The sequence below is a fragment of the Dipodomys merriami genome, unplaced genomic scaffold (assembly GCF_024711535.1).
Source record: "Dipodomys merriami isolate MVZ:Mamm:240054 unplaced genomic scaffold, mDipMer1.0.p SCAF_1, whole genome shotgun sequence".
Classification (NCBI taxonomy): Eukaryota; Metazoa; Chordata; class Mammalia; order Rodentia; family Heteromyidae; genus Dipodomys; species Dipodomys merriami.
Genome location: NW_027202270.1, coordinates 18964383 through 18977328, shown reverse-complemented (window position 1 = coordinate 18977328; position 12946 = coordinate 18964383). Strand labels below are relative to the sequence as shown.

Sequence of the window (12946 nt, the reverse complement as noted above, 5' to 3'; positions counted from 1 at the left end):
ACAGATGTGGAGCTGGCCTGCCTGGAGCCTAGTGTGGTATTGTGGTAAAAGTTTGGCTACTTCACTGGTGGGATTTTTCTTTTCTTTTCTTTTTTATCGGTTGTGGAGCTCATTGAACCCTGTGCCTGGGTGCTGTCCCTCAGCTCTTAAGCTCAAGAGCCACAGGGCCACTTTGGTTTTCTGATGGTTTTTTGGAGATCAGAATCTCACAGGCTTTTCTGCCCACGATCCTCAGATCTCAGCCTCCTGAGTAGCTAGGATTACAGGAGTGAGCCACCAGAGCCCAACGGGATGTTTATTTTTGTGTGTTGTTTAGGCATTGCCACACTTTCCAACCCCACAGCCCTTGTTCTGTGCACCCCTTTTCCTCCTTTCCCCTGCCTCCCATCTTCCTCAGAAAATACACTTTGCAGGACTTCATCTGTTGAGATGTCCTTTGGGCCTCAACTTCACTAGGTTCAGTATGATTTATTCCCATGAATAAACCTTTTCTTCTTCCTGTGGCTCCTTCACTAAAGCAGAGACAATTGCCCAGCCCCACACCCTGGTTTTCAACCTCTGTCTATGGTAGTCAAGCTTTTCATGTTCTGGTAGGAATTCTTAGGTCCACATGGTCAATGCTGGCATTACCAGTTCATCTCAATACACTTAGGAGACTTGTGTGGGACACACAAATGTGTCACAGGCCCGTGTGACTACAGCTGTAGCAGTGGGACCAGGGCATGCCTAGCTATTTTCATCTCCTTATCTCTCTGTTCGAATAGTCTTTCTTCTAATATTTGTAATTAAATCTAGTTTGTTTACTTTTGCCTCTGAAAATAGAGGCTTAGTCTTGAGCAGAGGGAGATGTTCCCTATATTTTAAAGTAAGAATTAGATGCATCTTCACATTTATGGAACAGAACTCTTAGAGGTATCAGCTTCTTCTAATAGCTAAATTATCCTATTGAATGAAGCAAGGAGAATTGAGGTTTAAATCTGTTGTTTCTGAAGCATTTTTTTCTTTCATACTGAACTATAGAAAATGTGTTTAACTATATTTCTTTTATTCATGCCTTTTCTTTGTTGCCTTTTTTCCCCCAACCCCCTTAATTGGGTATCTTAATACAGGGAAAAGGGAAAGAACATGAAATTCAGGGATCCTTTCTCATTTAATAATGTCCAAATGGGCCAAATCATCTGTAACTTATAGACAGTAGAGACAGGGGCACTTAGAAGGGCTGGGTATCTGTGGATTTTGTTTATTGGGTGCTATCTATCCTACCTGATCACCAATTTTACACATCAGGAAATGTAATAAGACAGGAATCCTCTCATACCTGCCTCCCCCCTCTCCCCCCATTCATCTGTACTGTGGGTTGATCATAGAACTATCTAGAAGAGTTCATGGGGGAGGTGTGCAGCAGGAGGCCTACTTGTTCTGAGGAGAGAAGTAGTACCCCACTAGGCTCCTGCCCTCCTGGGAAGGGGGGTGTGCTGGCTAGGGTAGGCACTGCGGGAGAGGATGCCTTCTCTCACTGTGGCTGATGTGGCTAATGGAATAACGTCGTCTGACATGACACCTGTGGCCTATACCCTGCTGAGGTACTCCCTCTGGTCTCCAGAATTGTTGTTCTGTTTTTTCCACTTTAGGAAACAAGATTTCCAGGCAAACAGAAATTCTTATGGGCCCATACAAGCTGCTGATTAGAAGAGGTGATTTTCTGAGTTGGAAGGAAAGAAAAAGAACTCTTCCATAGACTTATCACCAGGGTCCTGAACAAGAATTACATAAAAAGATGTACTTCTTGAAGCAGGGAAGCAGATGCCTGCCATTCCAGATCCTTTTAGCATCATAGTGATTTAACTGAAGCAAGTCATTTTACTGTCTGTACCCTGGTTATGTCTCACTTTGTGCAATGATGGTTATAATAGAAACATTTCCTAGTACTTAGGAAGGGGCTACACACCATTTTAAGTACTTACATTTTCTTTAACTGCTCTGTGGGGTAGGCAACACTATTATTTCTATCTCATTGCTGAGGGTGTGTAAAGGTATATGAACCTTTATGGTGGAATTAGGATCCACCCCCAAACCAATCTGGTTCCAAAATAGTGGGCTCCAGCCTCATCTGCAGACTATTAGCAAGGCTTAGTACACTTAAGGGCTTTAGGCTCCTGGAAGCTGCCAGTTCCTGAAAAACCCTGTTCAGTGCTAAGGCCATGCTTCCTCTGAGACACCTGGCTCCTGTCATTCCCTTTTCTCCAGCATTTCCTGCCAGCGCTGCCCTGTTCCTTTATGCATACAGAGTGCACTCTGACCTTCAGAATATCTTACTTCTAATACCACCAGCTCTACTTTCTTTTTGTTCTTCCTGGGTATATCCTTCAAGGGAGCCATAACCCTGGTTGTGGACAGCTTATCACACCCTATTGTATGTTGCCCTGGGCTGCTTGTGCTTGGTTCAGGCTGATGTTTCTTACTGAAACCTCCTCCCTCTATTCTCATGACTCATTCGCCTTCTAGAGCTCCCTGCACGTCTTCTTCATTCCACGTCTTCCCTATCTTGAATGTCTTTCTCATTTCCTTTTATTCTGCACCCCTCCTTGGCTCCTTTCTAGTTCTCTTCAAGGAGAGTTTTGCTGTGAGAAGGGCCCATGCTAGCTGGTGTAACAGCCAGCAACAAGTGATCCCCTTCACTCTGCATGAGGCCAGGCTACCTAAAGCAGATGGGGCAGAGTGTTTCCTGTGCCACTTACTTTCCCTGTCTGCTTGCAGTTTTGCTATAGCCAAAAAAGGCCGCCTGCTGCTTGCCGATGACATGGGCCTAGGGAAGACCATCCAAGCTATCTGCATAGCGGCCTTTTACCGGAAGGAGTGGCCGCTTCTTGTGGTGGTGCCTTCCTCTGTGCGCTTCACCTGGGAGCAGGTAGGTTTTCTTTGGTTTGGAATCCTCACATCTAGAACATCAGAATAACACTTTGGAGACAAGGCCTGGGATCTTGAAGGGCAGGGAGAGAAATAACTGGCCCCTCAGGGTAGGCTTAATAGTTTTCTGAATTAGTCAGGTTATATCTCCAGGGAAGAAAGTCAAAAAGTTACCAACTGAGTGACATATGCCAGTACCTCAGCAGATACTTGCAGTACCTCTGGCCCCTGGGAATAATGCCTTCTATCTGTGACACATTTCAGTTCCAGATTATCTTCACCTCCTTTGTCTCCCTTAGTCCCATGAGACCACAGGCAGCCATTTCCTTTACAGTTGAGCAAACTGACTTTCACAGCGTTGAGTGCCATGCCTCAGGCTAATGAGGAGCAAAGCAGGACTTGGTTAAATGTAGAGGGTGGTGTGGTGGTATGTTCACTGTCAACAAAATAACCAAATGGATGGAAGACCTGATGTGAATATTGAGTTATCGTCCCTGTAAGCCAACTCAGTGAAAAAGGAAGGCCTAACTCATCATCCATAGCTCTTCTAGGCTGTACGCAACTGGTATCGGCCATCAGTTTCCTACAGCTTGGCTTCTTCCTAAGGCCTCTGTGCAAAAAAAAAAAAAAAAAAAAAAAAAAAACCTTGTGATCTGGATTCTGCCAGTGCTGATAGAAAGCAATCATTGAATGCATAACTCCCATGTATTAGATTCCTCAGCACCACAGAAATTCCAGGGAGCCATCACATAGATGGTTCTGAGCAGGGCCAGGACACAGAAAAGGCCAGCATCTCCAGTGTCAGAACAGTGTGGCCCAGGCAACACAGGGGAGAATCTGCATGCTTAGAGGCTGATGTGGAGACACCTGAGGGCCTTCGGAAGGGGCCAGGTTACTGACATAGATGTTCTCATCATTATTAATAAACATAGTTTGCCTTCAATGTACAAGCCTCTTCTGGGTCCTTCATAAAATTCTTCTTAAAGGAATCCCACTCTAAAATAATATTCTGCTGCAGCAGATACTTACTGTCTAGTTAGAAATCAATGGGATGAAGCAGACACACAAAGTGCCTATTGGCAAAGGAGGGTACAGTGGGTTATGGGTGCAGGTAGAGACAGCCAGAATTCCAGCAGGTGTACGAGGATGTGGAGGAGAGACCCGAGTTCATTTTAGGGAATGTTCTAGTTTGTTCACGTTGACAAAGTGCTGTTGATGATGGGGGCTGCAGTCACAGCTGGCGGCTGCTGTCACCATCATGACTTTGTTCTTTCCTGTCACCATCAGGCCTTCCTTCAGTGGCTGCCATCTCTGAACCCAGAGGACATCAATGTGGTGGTGACCAGAAAGGGTCGCCTGACAGCCGGCTTGGTCAACATTATCAGTTTTGACCTTCTTAGCAAGTTGGAAAAACAGCTGAAAACCTCTTTCAAAGTTGTTATTATTGTAAGTGACTTAGAAAAAACTTAAAATACTTTATTTCTTAAAAGCCCCAAGGACTTTGGTAGCTGTGATCTCACTGAGCCTTTCTGTGTCTCTTGTGGAATGGTGTTTCATTCCTCTCAAATAGTGGTTCTTAAACCAGACTGTGTTAGCATCTCCTGGGGAGCTTTTTAAACTGTTGGAAGGGATCTGTGCTAGGGTTCCTAGCCCATCTCTTCTGTACTATGAGGCCAGGTAGAGGTGATTACCTGGACACCAGACTACCTAGGGCTCCAGGGACTGAAATAAAAGTAAATTTTTGTCTTTTTTTTTACTTGAGTTACTTTTTGAAAAAGAAGGTTGTAGGGAGCCCTGCTCCCAGATTCCACAGCTCATGTTTCAGTGACACACATTTCATGAGGAACATCTGGGCTGACTTGGTACCCAGCCACTTGTCACTACTGAATGGGTTGAAATAGTTCCCAAATAAAAACATAGTGGGAGCACAGGGTGGGAAGGCAACACAATTGCTGACCTCTGGGAAATCTCTTATGTTCTAGACCTGAGAACCACTGAGTTCTTAGCATAAGTAAATAGAAACAAACATGTTTTTCCAAAGCTATAGAGGTAATGAGTCTGTAGGGGAGTCATTTCTGGCTTGGCACAAATTCAAATATGGCTTTGAATAAAGTGTCAGGATTTTTTAAGTGAAATACAAGTGAAAAGAAACTCAAGTGAAATGAAAACATTAAAAGAAGCATCCCAGGATGGTGGTGTTGGTTTTCTAGGATGTGTGGAGAACAATGCCTTCATTTCCTGTATGTTACCATTTATTAGAACTTCATATCTAACCATGAATCTTCCCAGTGCCCCTGGGAAGTGTTTGCCTTTATTCTGGGAGCTAACTATCTATTCCTCCACTGATGAAACTTGACAGTGAGAATTTTTTGCCCATAGACATCAAGCTGGAGTGTCATTGACTCAACCTGCTTGTATCTGGTTTCAGAATCCATGCTTTTCTGTTTCTGGTTCATCACTTTACCTGCCATTTGATTTTGGCAAGTCACTTACCAGGAGTGTTGGCTTGTTCTTCAGTGATGTCCTCTTGTGGTTTCAGAGATTCCTTGTAGGAAGCGATGAAGTGACAGCTCTGTGTGACACCCTTAGAAGAGGCTTCTGATTGTGATGGCTTGTGATTTGGCCCAATGATGCTGTGTTTTTACCCATTGACCAAAGTGCCTTTCATATGCTTTGTACTTCTAGTGATTTTTCTTTGTAAATGCCTCGTCTGTGGTTTCCATGAGGCTTCATTGTAAAATCAGACTATGAATGTAGCACCCCAGGCTTCTGGGTTCTATGTGCTGTTGATGTGGGGAGGGGGGAGTTATGGGACAGGACATAACACACATCTCCACTCTTCTCTGCTGCTCTGCTGTGCTTTTGAGTCCTTTTGTTCATCCAAGCTGAAATGGAACGGAATGGGGTTGGGGGAGGGCTTAGAGATTATCCTCAAGGACAAAAATGGGATGTCTCCGGTATTCTAGTCCCAAGGGAGCTCACTGAGTGGCAAGATTGTTCTCAGGGCTGCCATGTGTTAGTCTACTTAAAACTTTTAGGCACCTGATATATTAGGGATTAGCATTATAACCATTTTACAGATGGAGAGGTTGGCACCATGGAAAGGTCACTTAGTGACTCAGAGTCATGTAGCAAGGAGTCAGAATGTGCCAACCTAGAAGTTTCTCCCCAGGCAATAATAACATATTAGTTATTCAGCTGGGTTTAGAAAATATGAAAAATTCTATGCTTGCTTACACAGAGAATACAGAGCTGCAAACAGTCAAATTGCATGTTCTCCACATAGCAGTCAGACACCTTGGAGGACAGAAATCACAACATCTTCTCCTTCCTCTTCTCATTTTCCCATAGTGCTTTGTGCACACTGCCGTGGTGACAGTACTGATCATCTGGGCAGTTGTCAGCGTACCTGACCTTGCTGTACTTGGAGCACAAAGGGCAGGCTCTGGACCCAGAGCTTTGTACCAGTACAGGACACACAGTAGGTTTTCAGCACTCTTTTTGTGTTGGTCCTGGGGCTTGAATTTGGGGCCTGGGTACTATCCCTGAGCTTTATCACTCAAGGATAGCACTCTACCACTTTGAGCCACAGTGCCACTTTCTGGTGGTTAATTGGAGGTAAGAGTATCACAGACTTTCCTGTTCAGCTGGCTTTGACCTCAATCCTCAGATCTCAGCCTCCTAAGTAGCTAGGACTATAGGCCTGAGCCCCTAGCATCTGGCCTGTCAGCACTCTTGACTCTTGTGTCATGCAGATGTGAGAGCTGCTGAGAGAGGTGGGGCGAGGGCTTACTATCCTCATTGTAAAGTGGAAAACTGTCCTCAGAGAGATGAAGGGACTTGTACAAGTCCTGAGCCCTGGGTCCTTTCCTAGACCTGGCTGAGGTCAGGCTTAAGGTGAGCTCTCCAGCAACTCAAGACTGTTTCTCATTCATGCGTATGGCTGTTTCTTTCAGGATGAATCGCACTTCCTCAAAAATAGCAAGACCGCACGCTGTCGAGCAGCTGTTCCCATCCTAAAGGTGAGTGCTGCTGGGAATAGACTTGGGCCTGTGCCCACTGGGCTTGAGATCCACTGTCATTGGCCCAGGCATGTAGATGTCTTGTCAGGGCAGACTGCTGTGAGCTGAGGGCTGTGCTCAGTGTTGCTTCCAGCATCCTTCCTTAGGGTTTGCATGCCTGGTTCAGTTTGTCTTCTGGACATCTTGCTAAGAACCCAGCAGCCCAAAGGAAGACCTGTTGAGGATCACAGGCTTGGTTGAGACTGGACTTCAGAATCCTATCTAACAGGAGGGGGCCTGCAACAGTTTGTCCACTAAACAGCTCAGGAGAAACTGAGTCACCCATTGTGGCAAAGCTATTAAGGTGCTGGAAACCCAGGAGGTGAGTTATTCAAACCTAGAACCAGGCTAGGGCTGGCACTGTAAAGCTGAGACATGCCTCATAAGCCTGCCTATTTTCTTACCTTTGAGGTAACTGGAGGGCCAGCCATGGACATTCCTTTCTGTGGGGGCTTCTACCTGTCCCTGAGCAAGCGGGCTTCAGAGCAGGTGCCTACAAGGAATAGGGTCCAGTCTTTCTCTCCATATGTTGTCGTGCAGCTTAGATTCTATGTTCTGTCTGACAGGCTCACCCTTGTGTATCCTAGTCCCCCACCCCTCACAGAAGGGAAATTTCCTTTCCTCTTTTTTTTCCCCTCTTAAAATTTGGGTTGGGAGAATATGAAAGTAGCATTTTCCCTTAACCAGTTAGCAGTCTCTCACAGAAGACTGGAGGAACCATTTTGGTTGGTATGGACTAAGCAGACAACTGAGAGCGTATCCTATGCTCACTCTATTAAGGCAGGCCTTGTGTTCCATGAGTGTTTTCATATTGCAGCTTTTATTGCTTAAAAGAAGCTTTTAGTTTGACTTAAACTAAGACAAACAAGTTTACTAAATAATGGCAAAGTTTAAAGCCAGGTGGTAGTGGCTCATACCAGTAATCCTAGCTACTTGAGAGGCTGAGATCTGGGTATTAGGGTTCAAACCCAGCCCATCAGGGAAGTCCATGAGACTTATCACCAGTTAACCACCAAAAAGCTGGAAGTTGAGCTGTGGCTCAAGTGATAGAACACTAGCCTTGAGCAAAAAAGAAATAATGCATAGTTTAGAGCTTGAAAATTAACTTTATTTTCTCATCTGCCCCCAAAATACATATGTTTACTCATTTCAAGTTGTAATTCCCTAAGGAATAACAGTTAACATAATTAATATATTTTTGAAGACAGGGTTCTGTCACATGTTTCAAACCTAAAATTTAGTCTTTCACTTAAAAAGCTTGGCTCTGTGTTAGTATTGCCTATAAATATTTATATGTCAGTAGTCATTTATGGATATCCATAAATGAAATGTTTTGCCCTAGGGTAGTGACTCATCTTTTGGGAGGTGTTATTTTCGTAGAAAAGTATTCCTACACCTTGGTACCAATATTATGGCCACAACTAAGACTAATTCTCTACTCCTGATTGTCTAGACAAAAGAAAGGGTGTAATAGATAGATTATATCATTCAAGTTGTGATATGAAAGCTTATTAGCAACTAATATAGTCATTGCCTGGATTCTCTTGGGGCTTCTTTTTTTTTGGTCGTTTTTTTTGTTTTTTTGTTTTTTTGTTTTTTTTTTTTGGTCGGTTGTGGGGCCTGAATTCTGGGTCTGGGCACTGGGCGCTAGGTACTGTCCCTGAGCTCTTAAGCTCAAGACTAGCGCTCTACCACTTGAACCACAGCACTACATCAGCCTTTTTCTGCTTATATGGTGCTGAGGAATTGAACTCAGGACTTCATGCATTCGAGACAAGCACTGTATCACTGAGTCATCTTCCCAGCCCCTCTTGGAGTTTCTTAGTGGGTTCTAAGCCATGTGTCTCTGGCTAGACCTTTGGAACCATCATGTACATCTTTGACATCTTGGGTATGCTTCAAAATGACACTTTTAAAACAAGTCTTTAAACTGCCAACACACACACACACACACACACACTGCATTTGCTGTAGGAGTTCAGAAAACTAATATCATAAAAATAGGGTGTGTACACACACACACACACACACACACACACACACACACACACACACACACACACACACACACACACACACACACACACACACACACACACACACACACACACACACACACACACACACACACACACACACACACACACACACACACACACACAGCATTTGCTGTAGGAGTTCAGAAAACTAATATCATAAAAATAGGGTCCATGAACGTGGACCTGCTGTTCATGAATGTATCTCAAAGTTCACTCTCTTCTATAAAGTTGCTTCCTCTGATGCTCAGCAGCAGATTTTTGCTGGATGTTTTCTAGATCAGAGTTGCTCAGCCTAAGCATGGGTAAACCCATTGACATTTGGTGCCCCATGATTCTTTGCTGTGGGGCTGTCCTTTGCATACTGGTTGTTCAGTAGCATCCTCGGCCTTTACCCACTAGATGCCAAGAGTACTCCTAGAGTGACAGTAAAATGGTCTCCAGATGTCAAATGCAAAATGTCCCCTGTGGGGAAAAAATCATTCCCCACCCATCTACTCCCTGACTCCCACTGAGAACCATTGAACTAAATCCTCTAAGAAATTAATTTAGAATAAGAAGATACTTGCCACTTGATTGTTCCTTTAGTGTATGCTTATTACAGAACTATAGTCTGATCATTACATCACATTTTCAGCCAATGTGCTTCAGGATTTTATCATATAAACCGATATAACAGGACTAGGTCATATCCAGAAAAATGTCATTTTATAAATGACAGCAGTATTACAGAGAACACATTAGGTCAAAAGAAACTGCCAGGCTGGAGGATGGGTCAAGGGTAGAGTGCCTACAACAAAGCCCTGAGTTCAAACCCCAGTACCACGAAAGAAAGAGGAAAAGAGAAAGGAGGGAGGGATAGATGGAGTGGGGAAGAAAGAGACTAGTGACATTGTCCCTCAGGAAATGAGACATCATTCTTCCCCCACAGTACTATTATCCCTGGGCTACTAATACCAAGCAGGGTGGTTCTATTTTTATATATAAATATATGTAGGCAAGACAGTACACTATAAAGAACAAACTTTAAATCTTTTGAAAACCACCATTAAGTTTAATTATTTTTGTAACATGTCAGTTGTGGGGAAGATCAGTCCTAGGACTTGAGCTCAGGGCCTTGGCACTCTTTTAGCTTTCTCACTCAATGCTGGCACTTGAGTCACAGCTTCATTTCTGGCTTTTGTGGTGCTTAATTGGAAATAAGAGTCTCACAGACTTTTTTAAAAGCCCAGGCTGGCTCCAAACCATGATCCTCAGATCTCAGCCTTCTGCGTAGGTAGGATTGAAGGCATGAGCCACCAGTGCCCAACTAGGATCATCTTTTTTTTTCATAATAATTTTTATCGAGATTAAATGATTACATAAATTTCACAGTATTGTAGGATAGTGATACTTAGTTAAAATTACAAACACATTTTAACCTTCACAAGGCAAATTGTCATTATCTTGGCCTATAAAGTTTATGAATTCTACAAGCTTTAACAGTACAATTATTTCTTCGGCGTTGGGTGATATCTATATTTCTCTTCTTTTACTTTGTGTTAGCTGTTCCCTCTTTTTCTCTCCTTCCCTCCCTCCCATTGCTGCCCTTGAGTCACTTAGTTCATTTTCATGTCCAGTGCAGCTGATGTGCCCCTCTGTTGTATTTTTTCCCATTTCCCTCTGATTCTGTGCCCTCCTCCTAGCTTCCCTCAGATGTGCATAATATATATAATTTATGAGGTCAAGAACATGGAGTCATTTAGAAATTATATGACAAATTAACTAGATGCCCTTTGTTTCTTTTTTCTTTCTTTTTTTGGGGGGTCCAGTTGTGGGGCCTGAACTCTGGGCCTGGGCGCTGTCCCTCAGCTCTTCAGCTCAAGGCTTAGCACTCTACCACTTGAGCCACAGCGCCACTTCCAGCTTTTTTTTTTTTTTTGCTTATGTAGTGCTGAGGAATCGAACCCAGGACCTCATGCATGCAAGGCAAGTGCTCTACCACTGAGCCACCTTCCCAGACCCTCCTTTGTTTCTTTAGCCCTATTTACTTTGTCGTATCTCCTTGCATTTTGGATTTACCATCCATATATCAGGGAGACCGGATGCTGTTTGTCTCTTTGATCTTGTCTTACCTTGCTCAGAATGATTTGCTCTAGTTCTAGCTATTTCCCTGTGAATGCCATTATTTTGTTCTTTATAATGGCTGCATAATATTCCATTGTATATAGGTATCACAATTTTTGGATCCATTCATCTGTAGTGGAGCATCTGAGTTGTTTCCATATCTTGGCTATTGTGAATATTGCAGCAGTGAACATGGAGGTGCAGGTGTCCTTGTATCTTTGTCCCTGTGGCTCAGGGTAGATGCCTAGGAGTGGTATGGCTGGGTCATAGGGGAGGTCTATATTTAGCTTTCTGAAGTGCCTCCAGACTGCTTTCCAAAATGGTTATATTAGTGTACTTTCCCACCAGCAATACAATAGGGTTAAGATCATCATTCTTTTTTTTTTGTTGTTGGTCATGGGGCCTGAACTCTGGCCCTGGGTACTGTCCCTCAGCTCTTCAGCTCACGGCGAGCACTCTACCACTTGAGCCACAGTGCCACTTCCAGCTTTTTTGCTTATGTGTTGCTGAGGAATCGAATCCAGGGCCTCATGCATGCAAGGAAAGCACTCTATCACTGAGCCACCTTCCCAGCCCAGGATCATCATTTTTAATGACTGGAACATTCCATTGTACACACATATCCTGTAGTTAAACCTTCAGCACTTGGTTGTTTCCCTTTCTTTTTTTTTTTTTTTTTTTTTTTTGGGTCCGGTCGTGGGGCCTGAACTCTGGGCCTGGGTGCTGTCCCTCAGCTCTTCAGCTCAAGGCTAGCACTCTACTACTTGAGCCACAGCGCCACTTCCGGCTTTTTTCTTTTTGCTTATGTGGTGCTGAGGAATCGAACCCAGGGCCTCAGGCATGCAAGGCAAGCACTCTATCACTGAGCCACCTTCCCAGCCCCATTGTTTCCCTTTCTTGCCATCACAGGTAATTCTGCAAGTGAAAATCATCTTTCTTTATACTTGCTTGCTTATTCTAGTAGGACACATTACTACAAGCTGAATCTCTGGATTGGCTGTCATGTTTCCTTCTGGAGGCCTCTGACATCCAGACTGGCCAGGTGTAACCATTTTCGTTCCTATGCAAGGGTCTTTACCCTCCTATGAACTTTGAAGATTATGGTCATTCATTGAATATCAGAGTGTATGTTTCAGTTTTTTGTTTGATTTATTTGCATTTTTTGTGCTACTGAGATTTGAACCCAAGACTAGGACTTTCTAGCAGGTATTCTTACACTTGAGCCATATATCCAGCAGTTTTTGTTTTGTTTCTCTTTTGAATATGGGTCTTCCTTCCCCGCCAAGCCCATACCCCCACCCCTGCGACCCCCTCTGCCCAGGTTGGCCTGAACAGCAATCCTCCTATTTCTTCGTAGCTGGGATGACAAGTACATACCACCATACCCAGATTTTTATTGGTGGAGATGGGATCTCTTAAACTTTTGTCCAGGCTAGTGTTGAACCACAGTCTTCTGAGTTTCTGTCTCTTGAGGTCCTATTTTTTTTCCCCCTCATGTGAGGCTACAGGAGTTCCCAAGTCCAGTCTATTCTTATCTGTTCCCTGAAATTCAAATTCATTACAGAGCTAGACTTAGAAGGAAATTATTGAAGCTAAATTCTTTCTCTTGTGTTCTCTCTCTCTCTCTCTGTCTTTCTCCCTCTTCTTCTCCCTCTCTCTCTCCCTCTCTCTCTTTCTCTCTCTCTGGTTGCCATTATTGAGGCTTGAATTTGAGGCCTGGGATCTGGCCCTTAGCTTTTTTTGCTCAAGGCTGATATTTTGACACTTAAGACACAGGTCCACTTATAGCTTTTTCCTAGTTATTTGAAGGTAAAAGTCTTCATAGACTTACCTGCT

The 12946-nt window shown here is 43.8% G+C and overlaps 1 protein-coding gene across 3 annotated transcripts in view; it reads left to right on the top strand.

Moving 5' to 3' along the window:
• The window catches only part of Smarcal1 (SNF2 related chromatin remodeling annealing helicase 1), a 68063-nt gene that overhangs the window by 21846 nt on the left and 33271 nt on the right, over positions 1–12946 (top strand). For all 3 annotated transcript variants that reach the window (XM_070017594.1, XM_070017578.1, XM_070017586.1), the window contains 3 exons: positions 2758–2908; positions 4195–4353; positions 6864–6929. In XM_070017594.1, coding sequence (XP_069873695.1) covers positions 2758–2908; positions 4195–4353; positions 6864–6929 — 376 coding nt within the window. The remainder of the gene's footprint in view (positions 1–2757; positions 2909–4194; positions 4354–6863; positions 6930–12946) is intronic.